This window comes from Amblyomma maculatum, chromosome 2, assembly GCF_055883805.1.
Source record: "Amblyomma maculatum isolate TAMU_Amacu chromosome 2, ASM5588380v1, whole genome shotgun sequence".
In the NCBI taxonomy this organism is placed as follows: Eukaryota; Metazoa; Arthropoda; class Arachnida; order Ixodida; family Ixodidae; genus Amblyomma; species Amblyomma maculatum.
In genome coordinates, this window is record NC_139345.1 from 1,994,502 (window position 1) to 2,015,418 (window position 20,917).

Genomic DNA, 20,917 nt, shown 5'->3' on the forward strand with positions numbered 1-20,917 from the left:
CAAAGACGTGTCGGCGACTTTACTATTACGAGAAAACGTTCTAAATTAGCGTCTTAATTAAAGCAGCAATATTGGCTCGCTAGCCTTCTGAAGTTGAAAGGGAATGCTATTGGATATTTTGTCACCAAAATTTTCACCGGAAGTTCGTGGTGTGGCATGTCGGAACTGCTGAAATCCTTAGAACTTTTTTCGTGCAATCTCTCATCAGGCAACTTCATCCAGCAAACTTTCTCTTTGTTTATACAAAGCGTGAAGATTCAACATGGGTTGATAGCGCCAAGCTTCTAAGCGCAAATTCAGAACCTGCCGAGGCTTTCATTTTTGTGCCTTCGAAAGCAGTTCAAACTACGCGCCTTTTTCCACCCAAAAGAACCAATGTGGCGCCCTCAGAACTTTGTTTCCACAGTTACAGTTGTCAGTGCCCTATCCCATCCATAGAGTTAGTTTCGGAACAAGCGAACAAGCGAAGCGCTTTGTCGGCCGGCGACAGTCTCACGCCCCTCCTCAGGGTAGCGCATGCGCCGAACCTCATTGACTCGATTCATCTCATCTCTTGACCCGTCCCGCGCGGCCGTTCCCTCACAGAAAGATCCGCTGACGACCGCCGCATTTATCGGCGCGGAACGAAGTAGCAGCGATGGAACGCGGTAAGTTTGGTGGGGCGTGTCATTGGTGGGTGATTTCTACTCATTTATTTCGACTGCCGAGGACTGAATCCCGTTCCCATTCCATGCTTTTCTTCGCTACGGTTACGAAAGCTGTCGTCTGCACTACGCACCAAAATAGAGTTTTCAGCGAGTGTAACACGATAGCGCCTTTTATGAGCTCGATTTTTTTGTTTGTTTTTGGCATGTGTCTGTCGCGTTCTGCTTTTGTTGCAGTCACGTTAATACAGGCCTCAGAAGTTTCCTTCTGCAGATGCCTCGTTGCTAGTTTGGGGCTAATTTCGACCAAGTTCGTTAGGCGAAAGATGGGACAAATTGCGCGGCAGGCGCGCGTACACTACTTTCAGCTTAGGGCTTGGTTTCACTTGTACCCAATTTAGGCCGCCGAGTTCGTTAACCGGACATTTCTCGAGGTTCGCAGTACATGCTAGTGTAAAGCAGTCATACTTAAATTCAGCGCAACTTTAAAGCTCTGTGCCACGATTTGCGTTTGAATCACTGCTAAAGTCTGTACGCTTCTTCACACTAACGAATTTGTTTGACGGCTGCTTCTACTTGTTTATTTTTCTAGCAAGGAAAGAAAATCCCACTGCGCACCTTCGCGCAACGCTTGTAAAGGTAAAAGGTTTTTGGACGACAGCCAAGCACTGTAGTATTTCTGGTCGAAAGTATTTTCGTTTCGTGCGCCGTTCAGAACACACATAGTTATTGTGTGCATAACACCCAAGTCGTTTTCAGTTACGCGTTATGTCACTCGCGTATCGTAAAGTCTAGACACACTCCTGGTCAACAGCTGTGACTTCTTTATATAGTACCTATAATCGAATAGCTACGAATGGTTGTCAGATTTGTTTCGTTAATAAGCTATGAGGTTTCGCGCTGTTTGACCAATTGAAAGCTTAACAAATTAAATTGGCAGCGTTTATTCATTACCGTTGTATAAATGGATAACAAATGAGTAATTAATTATCTTAATATGTTCCAGTGGAAAGCCTTCCGTTTGATACCGCAAGTGTAGCGCAGCCGAATTCGAAACAATAGGCCGCACGCATATACGCGCATTCCGCATATGTGCAACTCGAGGCGCCAGACCCTTGAATGCAAACGAGCGAACAAAGACTCGAGATATGTCGCAGAGTCGGCCTCTACCCGGTGCGATACCTATCTCACTCCGCCACGCCGGCTATATTTACACCTAGCCAGACGATTCACTCCCCGGATTCTTTGGCCGTCGCTGCTGCGGGGAACTAGACGTGGCCGTATTAATGTACATAGTTGGGAAGCTTGACTTATCGCGTTTATTCGGCTCTAACACCACCTTTTCCAAATTGTTTAACGGTCTTCACATATGGAGATATTTCTATTAAAACTTATAGCCCTTCACAGCGCTCGCCATGGCTCAGTTTTGGTTTCGTTTCTTCCAAAAAATTCAAATTTCTTTTGTGTAACGGTGAGGAAGAAGACCATTTAAGTTTTATACTAAAAAGCATAAAATGCTATTTAATTGACTTATGTTCGCAAAATAGTTGTGTAAGGGAAGCTATTTGTTTAGACTCGGTTTAATTCAGTACCGCATGGCGGAGGTAAACTCGTGCAGACGTGCAAGTGGGCGAGTTTGCTGTGGTTGGTGCCTGGCGCTACGGCATTTGTGTGGAACTGTTGAAATTTGAGTCTCGAAAAAAATGTTCGCAGTCGTCTAGTGCGATCTGCCAACGCTGTGTGGCCATCGTGCTCGCATTTACAGCGTAACTGGAGGGAACAGAGCGGCAGTCTGGCATAAATTCGACCTTGCCGCGTAGAGGCATCGACCTTGACAGCTTGTCACATCCTGTGCGGCCGCTTCACGGCATTGTCTTTGCTGAGAATAGGAGCCTCGCACTGTCGTGACACGCCTACCTAGCGATCAACGGTCTCGAGTAGCCCGGGCTGGAAAGTCTTGGTTACCGAACGGGCGCGCGGTGCCGATAACGTGCCTCAGCGTAGCGTGCTGACGCAGACACGCCTTGCTAACTTGTATAACGTCGATGCCATGGACACGTTAAACATTTCTACCGGCCTGTCAGCCGCTGCCGACTGTTCACCCATGCGATTCGACTCGGCCGCCTATGAGAAGGAGAGCGGCGACGCTGGCAAGGGTGAGGCTAAGTCTGAGCACTCGCTGAAACGAGCTTGCGGCATCCGTCGTTTGCACTGCTTGCACGGGTCGTTGCCTTTACCAAATGCATCTCTGGTTGGTTCGGTGCGTGTTCCACGTGGGGCATTTTTTTTTTTCTTTTGCTGTTGTCAATCCAGTATAAGACGGCAGCTGAAAAATGTAATTAAACGTGGGTGGATTGCGTTGAATCTGGTTACTGTAACTAAATGTCGAGGTTTGCGCGCCAAATTCAGTGGCACGATTTGCTTGATTTCAAAGCAACAGGGGTTCGCGTTAGTGATCATGCTGTATGTATTACATGGAATTTATTTTTTCTCGTCTAAATCTGCCCCGTGTGAAGTGCAGATTCTAAAGTTTGGTTACTACTTTTTTCTGTGCTCGCAGTAATTTCAACTGCAGTGATGCTGCTGAAACTGCACAAGCACCCGTTGTAGTGGGGCAGGTGCAGCATACTTTATGTTCATGCCAGTACCAATTCTTGATTTGTGCAGAAATCTGCACTGCGTAATACGAAAAAAACTGATCTGGAACCAGGTTCCTTTCCTAATCTTTCAGGAGTGGAAGGGCTGCTCCAATTGCTCCATTCTACTCCAAACTGCTTTCCCTGCTCCGGCCTGCTCCAAAATGCAATATTGCTCCAAAACTGCTTCCGACTCGCTGTTTTGATGTCCTGCCATCAAATTTAGCAGAACATGGGAACAATGCTATTGAACCAGTGACGAAGATATAACGCATCTTGCACTGGGTTTAATATAAAAAATTTTTGTAAGGGAAGGAAGCATCAAGCATAATAAATATTTGTTCGCAATTAAATTTAGTATGAGCTACCGGCGATTGGGGATAACTGCAAGAAAAAAATGCACTGTGCATGTGACAGCACCTCCTCTCAGCCTTTTGAATTGCCAATGGAGAGGAGAGATCAGAAAGCAAAGCAGGTAGCGAAAATTACTCTGAGCCGTTAGGAAGGAAACTTATCCGACTTCAAAGACCGCATGAATTATTTTAATGGTTCTGCTGTGAAAACAAGCAGGTACTACACCATCGAGCCTCTTTGTCAGTGACAAGCTTGCCAGGCCTAGGGCAGACAAAACCATATTGAAGCGTTATGGGTTGGTACGCCAAGGCTGTCAACCACTAGGAAGCCTCTTAACAGTGTTTGAAAGGCATATGGAGTCTATCGCCAAAATAATAAAGATAAGCCCTAGCATTGCTCAAGCAAAGAATGATGAACTATTGTCAGAAGGCAATAAAGTGAAAAAGCTGTAGGATGGAAAAGCTACCCTTCAATGCCATCTATCTATATCCCAAAGCTGCTCCAAAATGCTCGAGCCTGCTCCCACCCCTGTTCTTTGTACAAATTCTGCCTGTCAGTGCTGCTACTGCTGGGAATGAAAAGTTAATGTTGGCAGTGGGGGCTATATTTTAATTATCTCTGTGTGGATACTTTGTGCAGTGACCGATGAAGCCTTTGTCACCTTGGCAACGGATGATACCTACTCGCTGGGTGCCCTTGTGCTGGCGTACTCCCTCAAGAGGGTGCACACCTCTCGGCAGCTCGTCATTCTCATCACTAACACAGTCACTCCACAAATGAGGTGACTAATGCTGTGCTTACTGCAGTGTGGATGGGCTTTGTAGTACACATGGAAATGAGGGGTAACAGGATAAACTTTCGTATAGAGAGATCACTCTATTTTTTCTGCAAAGTTCTTAGTATTGCCCTTTTCTTGCTCTGCTGAATATGTTACAGATGTCTGTGCTTTTTCAGGGCAGCAAAGTTTATCTGAGCTTAGTTAAACGTCACTGTAAGGATTTTGTGAGGGTGAGCGTAAAAAATTATGACTTATCTAATCACTGGGGCTTCGTTTTGCTCTTCGTGCTTTTAATAAAACTATTATTTATGCATCCCAGAAAATATCAGTGAGTGACAAGGCAGTTTGTTTTGTGCTTGTTTTTTTCATTCCATGAGGCTCAGCGCATTGACATGCTTTACTACTCTTGCAATGTACAAGGTACAGCAAGTTTTCATTACTGGCAGTGGGCAAAGAGTTTCCTCAGCTACTTGACATTATGAAGGCACATTAATGGAGGGTGAATATGTATGCCCTTTGAAGGATACCAAATAAGCAGATTTTATGCTAGTTTTTGTTGAAATAATTAAAATAGTGTACTTGTGGTGCCTCATTGTAACACTTTTCGTACTGAGGGAGAGTATTTTTGCAACAGGAAATGGGATGCTTTTACTGTGTAAATCTTGTAAAATATTTCTTCAGCACTATAAAATGTCATAGCAGTAGTTTCATTACTACTGTGATGTATGCATAATAGAATACATGGGAAAATGATGACAAGGTGGTGTGCATAGCTGCACTGTCCGTTTATAACATATTTTTAAATTCCACTTAAATTGACAAATTCTGCTGATGTGATGCAAAATACATATCTGGCAATTAGGGGTTTTTCTTTTTTTTTTTTTTTTTTTTTTTTGCTGCAGCAGTTTTAATGCTACGAAAAATAGTATTTTTCCTTTAAGGCACCAGATATTTGACAGCACTAAACAAATTAAGTTCTAAGGAAGGAAGTTTGCTACTTTTTTTTAGCAGGGCAAATTATGTCTTCCAATTTTCTGTAGTTAGCTTGAAAATGGCAAATTGGCTGTCTAAGGTAGCATGGAGCTCTAGGTTGTATTACTGCGCATATTACCACGACAGATTTCATCATCCACTGCTATGCCTTATAGTTTGGCTCATGATGTTCATTTGAGTGCACTGTCTCCCCTACTATAATGTGTTTGTTCCTTTGTAGGTCACTGCTGTCGCAGGCATTCGACCTCGTGGAAGAGGTGAACCTGATGGATAGTCGAGACCCAGCCAACCTTGCCTTACTCAATAGGCCCGAGTTGGGTGTTACATTCACAAAGTTGCACTGTTGGCGGCTGGTGCAGTTCAAGAAGTGTGTTTTCATGGATGCAGACACATTGGTAAGCTGACTGTTCTTGTGTGAGAACGCAGAAAACTGATTACCAGTGATGCTTGCTTTCAGGCTGGTATTAGTTACTTGGCAATCCATGTTTTTCACATGGCTGTGTCATGCATATGTGCCTCTCCTCCTCTGCCCTCCCTTGAGCTCTGCTGGTTGATGGCATACCAGCAGCTTCTCGTGTACATGTGCAATTCATGCTGGTGAAAGGTGCTAGCGATGGGTGGCAGCAGGTGCCAAGAATGCACCTACCACTTAGCATGCACAGTTTGTGCCATATGCAAGTAGGTCATGCCTGCACTGCCTACATTCATTTGTTGTCTACCAGTTTTTACTGCAACTTGTATGCAGTTCCTTTCTTAACATAGCAACCAACTGCATAGTAGTCAAGATATTGAGATATTGAGGCAGCTTGTGAAGAGGAAGAAAAAAAGTCTAGGGAACTGCTGCAGAAGTAATATTACTCTTTTACACTGCCCATTATTGTGTACATTGTTAAGACCCTTTTTGTATGCTCTCTTGGATTTTTGTAAGATGTTCGCAAGCTTGAGTGCTTGCTGTTACTGATGCAGTAGCCTTACAATATCCTTTACCTGCAAAAGAGGTGGTTAGTTATGTTCTGGAAACCTGATTGTTAGCGTGAATACAGATACTCCATCTTTTCACAAAACTCTGGATTCTGTGCATAATTTACTGACTTAATGTAAAAATCACTTCTAAAAAAAAAATTTTTGTTGCTTTAGCTGTGTAAAATAAATGTGAATTTTTTCTTTATATCCTCTTGAAAAGAAATGGTGAGTGAGAGTAGCATTATATTGAAGAATTTCCTCTTCTTAAACAAACAAACATGTGCTATTAAATGCAAAAATGTATCTGTTTAGCCACCCAAAAACTACCATTTTTGTGTGGGCAAGAAAATGTTAAGCACCTGAGCTGGAACTAAAAAATACTGGGAAAGGATAGCTAGAAATGCAGTTGAATGGTAGCAAGAAAAAACAAAGGGAGCTTTGATCCCTAATTACAGTATCCAAAGGAAATGTCACATCCCTCCTAAATGCTAGTTTGATAGCTACGGTTTTCCTTATGAAGCTTGTGAAGCATTGCTTTAAACCTTAGTCGTACTAGTTTATTGTGAAGCCAATTCATGAGTCATGTCCAGGTGCTTCGATCTATAACTGTCCTTCCTGTGCATTGTTGCGCTTACGTAGGAACTGGGACACAATCGGAGACGACACAGAACAGATGTGCGCAAACTATCAACTGCAGGTTTATTTCTGAGTGCATGTATGTATAGGCATTGTCAAAACAAAAAACAAAATTAAAACATAAAACAAAAATTCCGCGACCACATCGTCAAGGCAACATATCTTTTAACGTTCTGTCCAGCATTAAAGAACATGCCTTATCCTTCTGACTTGGCTGCTTGTTATTATATTTCCAAAAATTCTTTTTCTTGATTAGAAAGCTCGATAGAAGGTACGCTTACACATGGCCCTTCTTTTCCTGATCGTATGCAGTATGCTTCCCACAGTTCTCTGATTAGTTTCTCCCTTGAACTGAGCAGTATTGCTGTCTGCCGATAGTTAGGTGTGCATTCTTTTTGGCATCTGGCGCAGTGAGCTGCCAGATTTCCCGGTGAGTTGACAAGACCGCAGTTGCGCCTATGTTCTCTGAGCCTCTCATTGACGCACCTACCGGTCTGGCCAACATACGTCCGCCCGCATGATAGCGGTATCTTATATACTACACCTTCGCGGCATTCCACGAACTTTGTCTCGTGTTTGACGCCACATGACTCCTCTTTCTCGGCTCTGCATTCTTCATTTACTTTCGCGCACATAGCTTTCAATTTTTTGGGTGCGGAAAAAACGACTTTTACGTCGTGTCTTTGTGCAACCTTTTTCAGGTTGTGGGAAAGTGCATGGACGTATGGGATAACCACTGGCCTCTTCTTTTCTTTGACATTGTCTTGGTCCCTTATTCGTACTGGCCTTCTCATTATTTTTTCCGCCACTGAAACGAGCAATGGTGTCGGATAGCCTGCTTTTCTCAGCCGTGTTGCCTGCAAATGGAAGCTTTCTTGCATCTTGTGGCTACATGATTTCTTTATGGCCTGCTCTAAACATGACATGGCAATATTTCGTTTGATCAGCTTTGAATGGGCAGAGTCATACGGTAGTCAACTCACCGGGAAATCTGGCAGCTCACTGCGCCAGATGCCAAAAAGAATGCACACCTAACTATCGGCAGACAGCAATACTGCTCAGTTCAAGGGAGAAACTAATCAGAGAACTGTGGGAAGCATACTGCATACAATCAGGAAAAGAAGGGCCATGTGTAAGCGTACCTTCTATCGAGCTTTCTAATCAAGAAAAAGAATTTTTGGAAATATAATAACAAGCAGCCAAGCCAGAAGGATAAGGCATGTTCTTTAATGCTGGACAGAACGTTAAAAGATATGTTGCCTTGACGATGTGATCGCGGAATTTTTGTTTTATGTTTTAATTTTGTTTTTTGTTTTGACAATGCCTATACATACATGCACTCGGAAATAAACCTGCAGTTGATAGTTTGCGCACATCTGTTCTGTGTCGTCTCCGATTGTGTCCCAGTTCCTACGTAAGCGCAACAATGCACAGGAATAACAACCACCAACTAGCCCAATTTGAAACTCTCCTAACTATAACTGTCCATTTGTCTCAATTTTCTTTAGGTACTCCAAAACTGTGATGAGCTGTTTCACAGGGAAGAACTCTCGGCTGTCCCAGATGTCGGTTGGCCTGACTGCTTCAACTCGGGAGTGTTTGTCTTTGTTCCCTCGGAATCCACCTACAATGCGCTTGTGAAGTTTGCTGGAGAGCATGGCAGCTTTGATGGCAAGTTGCTTTCTGTGTTGCATAAAAGTGTCTTGCTTCATGGAAGGAGCGTTGCAGGCGACTGGCAGTGATCTTTGATCTTGTGGTGTGCCATTTTTCGAGCAACTCTGCAGCATTTTGGGGAAGCTAGCATTTGGTAAAACATTGGCCATATGGTGACGTTTAACAGAGGCTTGCTTTGCTTACCTTGTTGCCAGAGGCGTTGCAAAAAACTGGCTGCACTTGGTCAAAAATTATTCTTGTGGTGCACTGGTAAAAAATTCTAGGGGGCACTTTGGGTCACTAAACTGCGATGAGGCGAAAGCCTCTATCGCGCGGTGGTCCGAAACTACGGCACTCCCATCTTCGCGATGACGCGATAGCGTAACCTACCAGCAAATATATAACAAGCCATATGAACGTGCCTGCGTGGCCTAGGGATAACGTGAATACAAGGGTATTGGCAGGCTGATTCTGATATCACCCTCCCATATGAAAGGAGTGGCCAGAGTTGGCAGCTCCTGCCACATGTAATTAGAAGCCCTATGTCTAGTTAGTGTTCGGCCAGCTACCGCCTCCCACGTAATGAAAGCATTACGGATGGATGGATGGAGACGATCTGCGAGCATGAACCATTAAAGGCTATCGCCTTAATACAGTTAAGCCTCTTAAACAAGGCAATGGCTATTTAGCAAAGCTAGGTCGATGCGAAGCAGACTAGGCCTATACTCGGGACACTTTTTCTTGGCAATGGAGCCAAAGCTACGGAGCCGAAACGCATAATCTTCCTGCGCAGCTGAATATAGTTCCTAGTTATGTGAGCAATTTCTGCAAAAACAAATAGAAATCATAGTGCTAGTTATTCACGGTATATTTTTTATCACGGAACCAATTTTCCGAAATGAAGCTGTTATGCCCAAAGCACTTTTCTTGGTCCCACCGGGTTTTCTCGTCTGATGTCTGTCGCAGGTTTTCGAGACTCCCAGACTTTACAAACAAGATGGCGACAGCCGCTTGTTCGGGTAATTCCGGTTGTTCTGGTCGTCTACTCCGCAAGGGTTGGAAGCGTTTTCACCAAACAAGATTAGAGTCAAGTTCAAGAGACGTTGGCTGTCGAAGGAAACGAAGAAAATGATCTTCAACGTCCATGCAAACCGAAAGCAGTGCGGTTGAATTACATGGCGGAGTGACACGTTTAAAGACGCCCCGCCTCCCTACCTTTGCGCCCATTGCCAAGAAAACGTGTCCCCGAGTATAGCGAGCAGAGTACTGCTAGTACACCTGCTGGCGTAACATCTCTTTGGAGCACTACATTATACTTTTACTTCTGAATCTGTAATGCTATTCGCTCACATAATGTGTACATTTAAGTATAGAACCCCACTATAGTAAAGTTCGATATAGTAAAACTCTGATATAGTAAAGTCAAGCTGAAGTCCCAGTTCATCTTCCATAGACAACTGTACATTTTTCCCCCTTTATAGTAAAGACGTTTTTGGTTAAGTTCTGGCCGCGGCGAAGACTCCGGTGATATGACATCGCTGTCCACGCACTACCTAGAATCATGAGGAAAATAATTTTTTGCATTTCAAAACAAAAATAACACCAATTGTCCTTTTAAGTGGCTTTACCACCAGGCTCAGCAGCTTTCAGGAGAAGACTATTTTACGAAGGCCTTGGAGCCGTGAGGAAAAGCACGCAGTACATAGGAAAAAAAAAAGTAAAGCTGTCTACAAACATGGAAAGGAGGCGGTGCGGTCTGTTCAGAAAGTAAGGGAGAGTAAAAGTGCGCCAAGAAATGGGGAAGGGGGAAGAAACGGGCGAACATTCGTAGCACTTTGCAGCACAAAGCATGAGACAGCGGAGGCAAGAAGTGGAGGTGCAGCGTGTGCGGTCTTGCAGCCTTTGACTGCCACGTGCGTTTATCATTTATTGCTTTTTAAGACAGAAACAGCAAAAAGTGACACCATGTTCATGCAAGGCTTTGATTTTCACATGAAATCAAACTTGGTTGTATTCGTAGCCACGTCCTCATGCTTAAGAGGTACTTCCACTAGATGTAAAAAATGTTTGTAGCTGAAAAAAAATTGCATGAAGAGATGATAAGAAAGAGATGGAAGCTATATCAGAGTGTTTTTTCATTAAGGAACAAGATGTGTTCAGTAAGTGGCCCTTTAACTACCAGACAGCATCTTCAGGATCATGTCATCGCCTAAAACTGATATAATGACCCTGATGTACTAGTAAAGATTTTTGCTAGTCCCAGTGACTTTACTATAAAGGGGTTCTACTGTATTGATATTGTTACGAAGCGGCAAGCCGATGAAGACAGGAGACAGAACATGACCGATGACGATGGTAGATGACGTTTAATGAATGTTCGCGGGCCTAGCGCGAGCGCTCCTGCCCGCGCCACTGCCCGCTTCTTCTTCCTTGTCGTCCGTAACATGACCCGGGGCCACCGAGCGATCGTCCCGATCGTGGACGAGGAAGTTTAGCGATGTTAATGATTTCATGGCATGATGATGGGCGTGTCTGGATGCTTGAAGAAGAAGAGGAAGAAGGAAGAATAGAACGGCTTGCCGGTACGATGTCTGATGCGTGGGTGATCCGCCTCCCTTGGAGCTGTCAACCATCCGTCACCAGAGTCCATGGGACCGATGGCTCGAGGTCACGGCGGGCAGCTTGGGCGGGGGTTGCGTGTTCGTGTCCATCGGTTCCTTCGGGTCATTCGGGTCTTTCGGGTCCATCATCTCGGTTCTGATCGGTATGTCTGTTCTCCTTGTCTTCAGGTCCGGGTTGGGGGCTGGGCGGTGGTAGTTGTTCAGGTCTGGGCTTGAAGGGCTGGGGCGAAGCTTCTCGGCCATGTCCCTAGACCCTCGGTGATGGTCCCGGCTTGAAGATGGCGTCGATGCTCCAAGGCGAGGATGGGGATGCCGTACGCCACACCTCCAACCAAATGTTACGAAGCGGCAAGCCGACGAAGACAGGAGACAGAACATGACCGATGACGATGGTAGATGACGTTTAATGAATGTTCGCGGGCCTAGCGCAAGCGCTCCTGCCCGCGCCACTGCCCGCTTCTTCTTCCTTGTCGTCCGTAACAATATATTGAAGCAAATCACCATCCCATTGAACTTCGGTATATCCGGGATCAGCTGTATTCGCTTGTTTCCAGCATTCTAAATACCTCTGTCGCATCTTCAAAGTGAATTTACATTTCCATTTATCGCAGGCACTGGATTATTGTGCCATAGATCCTATCGTAGTGTGCATCTAAGCTCTGGAGGCAAAGCTCTAATCATTATTAGTCTTAAAAGTTCAAATCTTGAATCCTTGTGTATTTTCATTTTTTGGATTGCTGTCAGCTGCTTCAAATTAAGTCTATGGGGAGCATAAGTATGCCTTTTGCAACAGGTTAAGTTGAGAGCAGTTTACTTAACTTTGTCATTTCTCTGAGCTCATGTTTGAGTTTCTTTTTATAATTAACTACGCTAGCGATTTTCATGTGCACATTTTATTCAGTAGCATTAAATACACCTTCCTGCTTTTGTTACTGTAGAATTTCGTTACTATTTTACGTGGTAGCATGTTGAGATCATTGTGTCGGAAAAACGTGTTAAACAAAGCGGGCACATAGTACAAAAACTGTGATGCAGTTGTTTTTCCACCTGCTAGTCAAGTTGGAGGCTAGTTCGCAACAAGGCTATGAACTCGGCCGGCGACATATGTACCTCAGATAAATGCAGGTGTCCACAGAGAAGTGAGACGGATACTGTGCCTTTCTTTACCCATAAGCAAGCCGACTAACTTCCTAGCGGATTGTGGCTCGTCACAAGCAGACTGTCATTTCTGGCTCCTTTCTAGTCCTGCTCATTGTGTGGGTTTTATTACTGTGTCCAGCTTGCAGCAAGTAAGGTTCTTTCAAAACCAATATTTCTTCAGCAGGCTGCATGGTATAGATACTAAATGGCTGAAGCGGTGGCCTTGTGGAAGACAATTTCATATATAAAATGTCCGTTAGGTGGTTAAGACGTTTACTACTTTGTCAAACTTTGCGCCAGCCACTATGTGCCAAAACTTTGAGGAATGAAAAGGCGGGCTTAAAGGTGCTGTCATTGCTACTCTTAAGGCGAAGCATAAGTGCCCTTCTAATCTTTTTGCCTGCATTTGCAGTAAACATATGATTGGTTTGGTTTGGTTTGTGGAGTTTAACGTCCCAAAGCAACTCAGGCTATGAGAGACGTCGTAGTGGAGGACTCCGGAAATTTCGACCACCTGGGGTTCTTTAACATGCACTGACATCGCACAGCACACGGGCGCCTTGCTTTTCGCCTCCATTGAAAAGTTGCCGCCGAGGCCGGGATTCGATCCCGCGTCCTTGGGAACAGTAGCCGAGCGCCGTAACCACTGCGCCACCCCGACGGGGTAAACATATGATTGCCGAATATGCTTGCAACTATGTCCAGGCTCTTTCTCGCAGCCTTAAAGTAGCTTTGAGATGCTCAGACAGATGTCATTAATGGCCGGGTTTATGCAATGTTGCTTGGGCCCACGGCAGATGTCTCTTTGAATACTGCAAGCAGCTTGAAGAGGGCTTCACTTTTTGTGGCATTCTTTTTTTCCTTCGAGTAAGGGTAACTGCGCTGGGAACCTAGCGTCGTCATCACATGGCATCCTACATGGCACTTAACGCTGTAGAGAACCAAAAACACTGTCACTGCTTTTATTGGAAATTATGTCACCATTTCGAATACATGCTTTGTCTGCAAGTCTCACACTTTCAACCCATTGAAGCTCGTCAAATTTAAAATCTGCTAAACTTTAAAATCGTATTTTGCTATACTGAATTACTGCTAGTGTTCTTGAATTTTTTAGACTGAAAATAATTTTACCTATAACATATATGTGACCACATTTTCCCAAACTTTGAGGCCATTGGGTTTTTCGACCTTGGGGTGGTAGATTTAGGTGAACAAAAAATGACATTGAAAGGTGTTCAATATTGGGGGTGCCATCTGCTTTGCATTGCAGGTGGTGACCAAGGCCTGTTGAATCTGTACTTCCATGACTGGGCAACAAAGGACATCAACCGCCATCTTTCGTTTATTTATAACATGAACTCAAACGTGTCCTATACCTACCTTCCTGCATACAAACAGTAAGTATGCCCTGGTGACCTTACTTGTACTAGGTTTGCCAGTATTGATTGCTGTTCCAGGTTTGAATAGTATTTGAATATTTGGAAACTAACGTTCAGTTAACCCCTTGGCTTCTGCACCACAATTTCTTAGCTGTTGACTGCATGCTGTGCTGTAAAAAACTGCTATAAATCCTGTTTAAAAAGTCACAGAAGTATGATCTTTATTTTAACAATTACACATTTCATGGAAATACTCAAAAATACCTGCAATTATAACATGCCTTGAAGCATACAGGCATGTGAAGAGTGAAGAGACAACCTTTATTTTGCTGGATAATGATTCTCTTCATTGTCTCTGTCGTTTGAATTTTGTAATTACTATAACCCATTGAGAAAAGCATTCTTATCACTGCAGACATCACTCTCTGCACCACTGTCTAATGCAAGTTGAAGAATTCACTGTGCCGTCAAACCACACCTTTTTCGTGACCCCATGATTTCTATGGAGCTGAGAACGGACTACCTATTTTCAATTTAAAGAAACATACCCTCCCTCTGATGGGGGCATATACATATCTATGAAACATTGTCTAAAACAGCCGACCGCTATTTCCTTGGCATGTAAAAAGTGCATCAGTAAATATTTTGCCTTATGAGTCCTCATTTATGTGTTTGAGGATATTGCTTTTGCTGGCAAAGATCACAATTCAAAACAGACTGAATCTATTCTCTTGGTTTCATTTCTTTCTTTCACATACTCTGCAGCCTTTTATAGGCAGTACCAATATGTTTTGATTTAGATGGAAGCAATTTGAATACAATTCTTAGTTCATTTCTTTTTGGTCTTTGCATGTATGTTGAAAGCAAGATTGCATACTGTAGATATTAACAGATATTAGCAGTGCTTAAAGGAGTAGACACAAACAGTGGTTCACATTAAAATCGAGGTATGAAATTCAAGTCAGCCAGCCAAATACTAGTCGTTTTTTTCTGATGCAGTTCCTGAATTACTGCGGTGACGTCACAGATGAATTGGAGTCACACGAGTTGTAAAGAGATTGCAATATAATGCTCGCTTTTTTTATCTCTTGGTCAGGCTTGTACAAGGAACTAATATGAACAGATTAGCAGCCATGCCTTGGCTTTTCTGTGCCTCTCGTGTGATCAAAAGTTGTCAGATGCCACAGTTGTCGCTTGGCATTTCAAACCAGAGAGAGCACGAGAAAAATTCAACCATATATTATTTACTTTTTCTTGCAGTTAGCTTCTAATGTGCTGCATATCATTCGGAAGGCAGAACACACAGCTAGAATTTGGTATTCCTACTCCTTTAAGCCTTGCTTGAAGCATGACGTGATTTATTTTTTTTTTGTTCTTGCAGATTTCGCTTGAATTTTCATTATCTGAATGTTAAATTATCACAGATTTTGCATTTTTCTATTTACTGTGCATCTTCTAATTGGGCCACACTCTCGTTATGTGAGTACCTGTTATGGTACTAGGGAAAACTCTGGTTGCGTGAAAACTCTTCAGTTAAGGGGCATTTTCTTCCTGCCTGCAGGTTTGGCAGGGATGTAAAGGTGGTGCACTTCCTCGGCCCTGTCAAGCCTTGGCACCACACATTCAACCTGCTGACTGGCCACGTCCAGCCCCAGGGTGACAGCCAGCACATGTTCGACCACCTGCAGTTCTGGTGGGAGCTTTTCATGACGCATGTGCAGCCCAAGCTGTTCCCAGAATGTGTGAGTTCCTTGTGTTCATGCACGCACACTTTGCTATTATGTATGGCACATGTAATAAATGCAGTGCGCGGCACCCAGGTTCTGCAGCCCGATTTTTTTTGTTGGCTGATCTTACTTAGCCTTGGTATTACTGCTATTGAATGATGCTCGCAATTCATAAAGTGCTCAGATCTTGCTGAACAAACGAGTTTTAATATAATCTTATCAGAGCGATGTCAGATCTGCACAACTCATGTGTGTGTATTTGTTTTACTGTCTTTCAGAGGTAATTGTTTCAAAAGACTGGTTTTAGTGTGCAGGCTGAAAGAAATCAATGGTTAGGATTTGGATCCCAGAAAGTAGCATTGTGGTACTGCAAAGATCATAATAGTTGACAACAAAGCTGTTTATATATGCTGAGAAAAAAAATCATATGTATTGTCTTATTTGTTATTGCTCTTTTTACATATATTGTTTGTATACGATTGCTCTGAGATCTTCCTTTTTATTTACTACAGTTGCAAGCTTGATTTTAATCAACTGCTGTATAAAACCTACTCCTGTAGGACTCGCAGTACTTTCAAATAAACAAGGCCCCTGTAATAATGATTGTTTCTTTCGTCCTGGTAAGAAGTATGAAAGAATGTGCATTTTTTTTCAGGCTGGCCTTGCTGGTGAGATGTCTAAGCTGACAATCAAGACTGCTGAGGAGCTGCGGCGGAGTGGGGCCGACCAGTCTGTTTACGGGGGCACCGAGGCACGGCAGTATGCTTGGGAGCGGGGTCAGATTGACTACATGGGTGAGGACGCATTTGCCAACATCCAGAAGAAGCTGGACTCTGCCATGATTCCACCGGCCGAGCCCGCCATAGCTGAGGGCACACACCAGTTGGCAAAGAGTGCTGAGAAACCAGTGGCAGCCCCCAAAGCACCCTCGTCAAAGTCCAAGAAGCAGAGCAAGAAATGAATGCGTGGCACACAGAGGGCATGCTGAAAATTAAATCTGATAATCTGCATACTTAGAGGACATCTGGAGCCAGTATTTTTTTTTGCAACTGTGAAATATTGCTGTGTGCGCTTTTCTGCTCATTGACAGCTGTCGTACATCATGATTATTTTTTTTTCTTTTATAGTGTAGGTCCTTTGTATGCGAACTGATCTACTTTTCTTTCCATTTCTTTTTGTGCCAAACTACTCGTAACTAATGCTCTCATGTTTGAGCTCCGTGAAAATGTTTTTTTGCTTATTTTATCTATTTAAATATGTTTTTCTTTAGTTTACTGCCTGGATCTTTACCATAGTGGTTGTTGCTGTGTACAGGTGATTTTTGCTACTCATACTGTATAGTTTTTACAAACTTGAAATTTTTTTTTCTTGTGGAGCTGGTCTTTTGAGCTCTATTGTCAGCTGAGCACTTTTTGAAGCTGGTACACGTTTGGCCGACTTTACTGTTGCTTCCTTTTAGGATATTAAATTGTGGCGAATGAAATATATATTATACACTGATGTCTGCATGTTGTCTCTTTCTTTGAAAGTTCCTGTAAGCAATTTTAAAGTACAGACTTGAGTAGCATATTACTGTTCACTTAAAATTCGAAACAATGGGTGTATTTGGGTACATCAAGCACAATTTAAGTCTACAGAAGGTTTTGGTTGAGTATCTTCATAAAAGGGGCATTGACAAGTTGACGTGCATTTGTGTAGTATGTGCCAAAACTACCGAAACGAAAGTTTACGTTTTCTGAACCCCTGGGAAAAGCTTGTGCTCATCTCTCTTGACCAGAGCATTTCACATGCCACTTTTATGTCACTTGCTATTGATCAGTTTTTTTTACTGGCACCACTGTTCAGTTCCATGCATGCAATCCAGATGTTTTGTGCTGCAATGTATTCAGTTGGTAACGTACACATACTGCATTTGGCCTGAAAAAGGCTATGGTGATATGGCTGGCTGTGCATCCGGCTTTAAAACTTCTGCCATGCATTGCTGTGGCCAGTGGTGTGAGAGAGGGTGTCTAAAAGGCATATGTGAAACTGCTCTGGTAAGAGTTACTGGGCTGGAGTTCTGCTACAGTGGAGACTAGGGATCACCATATGCGTTTGGAGGGTGTGGAAACTAGTTTGCATGTAGATAATTTTCATGCTGGTGGAGAATGGCCGACCTGAGGGTGTTCAAGCTGCAAAAATAACTCGTTGAATAAATCTGTCTGATGCCAACAAGTGGCATATGTTGGAAGTAAGCCCAAGAATGGACAGAATCTGAGTCCTTTGCTGATACGTCTGGTGAAGTAAAAGAATGACGATTCACAGACTTGTATATTCTGAACTATGTAATGTAAATGTGCATACTTAATGTAACATATGAAGGCAAGGTAAGTGCAAGTGCTGTACACTTTGAACACTATCCTTTAAATATATCAAAGCATCAAATACGTATTTCTGGGAGTCAATTTCAGGCAAAACCTTTTTATTGATTTTTGTGACCTGAGCAATTTTTGCAGCAATTTGACTAGACTGGATTTGTACTTAAGATGTCATTAATGCAGAGACATGGAGAAGCAAAGAAGTGCACACTCAAAACAATGAATGTTCGTTTTCTTTTTTTCTTGAAACATTACCACAGCTTATGTAAAAAACAGTCAGTGCCCTGTCTATGTACTTGTTTGCTTACCACATCTTTGGGCTGTTTCAATAATGTTGCACCAAGTCATCGACTTGCCTAAGTGTCCACTATGATCTCAAGACTTGTTCCTGTGGAGCGGCCACACTTGATGGCTGGGTGTGACCATGACCATGGTGTGAGAATAGCTATGACATATTTGCCTTAATCCTTTAATCCTCTTTTAAACTCATAATCCTCATAACCTACCGCCATCAGGTGCATTCAAATGTCTCTAGCAGATAAAAAGTTGCACAGCATTGATATTTCATCCTTTTCTGAACCTTCGTCCACAGCCACCTACAGCCCACTATTAACCTCCTAACATATGCAGGAGTTGCTAGAGCTATGCTGCAGCTGACGTCCACGTGTACTACATCCAAAAATCTGTCTAGAGTGCATGAGCAATGAGCGCAGTTGTACATTTGTGATAATATACAGTTTTTATTAGCCATGAGGAGTCTATGCATGATATAATGGTGCGCTTCGAGACCTAGGCCACTTGTAAAATAGTGCAAGTGTTTGAGCTGCTGCTCGAGCGTCCTGGACGTGTGTGGATAACAGTGCAATGAAGCAGAACTGAAAGGCGAACACATAATATATGCTGCATTTTTCTGTTGCTTAGCAACACATTTGCAAACTAGTTTATGAATATATACTTTGCTTGCCCCTTAACAAAGCAATATACAGATCTTGCTAATTTTGCGCTCTATAGCTGGAGGTACAGAGGTAAAATATTGAGCTATAATTGTTCGTATTTGCTCGGCTCACATTTCATTCAAACCGGACGTGTGTGTTGTTGCAAAAGCTATTAGCACGTCCAGCATGGATGCCAGGATCTGCACACTAATACTGCACAGTTATTAATATGCATTAGCATTTCAAGCCCCATATTGAGAGGAAAAAAATTAGTTTTTTTTTTTTCTTTTTTTTTTTTTTTCGAAGAGTTTGCCACAAGGCATACGTTGAGAAAGGGGGAATGGGATGCAGGAGATAGAAAGTTAAAAGAAGGAGTGCAGTCCAGTTGTGCTTATGAATTCGAGAAGGTTGGCAGTATAGCGATTGTCCATTGTCCATTTGTCATAATCACTATCGCGATTCCACCGCAGGCCCACCTTCATGATTATCCGTTGCCTGATGTGCGTTGTTGATGGACACGTCCACAACAAGTGGCGCACATCGCAGACGTCAGGTGGAGTGTCACAGTGAGGGCACCTGTCAGTCACTGGTAGGTCTTTTTCCCGCCATCGATGTCGAACAGATGGGGTCAGAGCCGCCCCTGCCCGGATCCGGCGCACTGTCACCTCCTCCTGCCGAGTAAGACTACGGGGGAGAGGGTGCGAACACGGAGGAATGAGAGCGCGTGTTCGGTGGCGCAAAACTTGCGAATCGGAAACGTGGGACAGGAACGGATCTGGGGGAAGAGGGGAAGGTGGTGGATCGTCTGATGTGTTTATATGTGTCATAGCATCTGCTTGTATGTTATGGGGATCGCGAGCATGGCCGCGAATCCAGTGTATGCGAATAGGACATGGGTACTTTGAGCATAGCAAATGTATGGACTGTGTTATTTGGAATGTGCGTCGAACGGCCTTAAGCTGTTTAAGGGCAGTGAGAGAGTCTGTGTAAAGATGAACTGCATTGAATGTAGGAACTGGTGGGAGGGAATGTATAGCATTGTAAATTGCTTGGAGTTCCAGTGCCAGAGGGGTGCACGTATCCGCAGTATATGTCACGTGAGTGTTGAGATGCGGATGAGAGGGACTATACACGGCAGTAACTCCTCGCTCTGCAGTATGTGATGCATCGGTATATAATATGCACCCTTCAGGCAGATGTGCGGATGATACCGACGGGGAAGCAGTGGGGCGATTGTCCGTGAGTTGGCAGTACGACCATGGAGGTAGTGTATTTAAATGATGTAGTTGTAAAGACTTTTTGCGAGCTCTGTTTGCCGTCTGCTGATCAACGAGTTCAGTGAGCGTATTTAGCTGGGCATACTCCTGAAGTACTGGTATGGGTGTTAGGCGGGGGAGGTACGTTATTGCACGCATAGCCTCACGATTGATGGCCTCAAGGGAGTCCCACTGTCTGCGGGTGAGACGTTGAAACTGTGCCTGGTATATTATACGTGGCTGGAGGACAGAGCGAACAAGCTGGCGGGCCGTGTGAGCACGCGCGCCGCCAGAGTGCATAGCTATGCGACGAATGAGACCTAAAGTAGCGTGAGCGGTCTTACGGATGGCTGTCAGCCACGGTATGCCAGTCCCAGAGGAATGTAGAAGAAGACCAAGAATGCGAACGGTTTGTACCTGAGGAATTGGGGTATTATCTATCATAAAATTTATATTGGGAGCGTAAGCCAGCTTTATTTCCAATCCGAATGAAACAGGATTTTGTATGCGAAAGAGTTAGGCCCAAAGGAGGGAGGCGAAATGTCAATATATCCAGCGCATGCTGGAGGGCCGCCTGATGGACAGACGTATCTGGGTGACAGCACCATAAGGTTATATCATCGGCATACGCAAGCACCCGTATAGAAGGGATGGCCTCTAGGGCTCGTATAAGTGGAATGAAGGCCACATTAAATAAAGTAGGGGCGAGAACGGAGCCCTGGGGCACTCCTCTGTTTGAGGGGAAGTGACCAAAGGGCTTTCCATGGACACGCACACTGAATGTTCTATTTGTTAGAAAGGCGTGAATGGCGAGGAGAAACCTGTGAGGAAGACCAAGAGTTTGT

The 20,917-nt window shown here is 43.8% G+C and overlaps 1 protein-coding gene across 2 annotated transcripts; it reads left to right on the forward strand.

Moving 5' to 3' along the window:
* The first annotated feature begins 469 nt into the window (after nt 1-469).
* Gyg (glycogenin 1) lies at nt 470-17,024 on the forward strand. 2 transcript variants are annotated; one of them, XM_084593059.1, is made up of 7 exons: nt 470-647; nt 4,274-4,415; nt 5,626-5,800; nt 8,513-8,675; nt 13,689-13,815; nt 15,359-15,539; nt 16,180-17,024. In XM_084593059.1, the coding sequence occupies exons 1-7, from the start codon at nt 638-640 to the stop codon at nt 16,483-16,485; spliced, it is 1,104 nt and encodes a 367-aa protein (XP_084449185.1). In that variant the 5' UTR covers nt 470-637; the 3' UTR covers nt 16,486-17,024. The 2 variants fall into 2 exon arrangements, with proteins under 2 accessions (XP_084449185.1, XP_084449184.1); XM_084593058.1 differs by lacking the exon at nt 470-647 and adding an exon at nt 2,250-2,800.
* Nucleotides 17,025-20,917: the final 3,893 nt, after the last annotated feature.

Coding starts and splice junctions, on each gene's coding strand:
- Gyg (XM_084593058.1), top strand. CDS start 2,695: ATGGACACGTTAAACATTTCTACCGGCCTGTCAGCCGCTGCCGACTGT. Junction 4,416..5,625: donor ACAGTCACTCCACAAATGAG/GTGACTAATGCT, acceptor GTTCCTTTGTAG/GTCACTGCTGTCGCAGGCAT. Junction 5,801..8,512: donor TCATGGATGCAGACACATTG/GTAAGCTGACTG, acceptor AATTTTCTTTAG/GTACTCCAAAACTGTGATGA.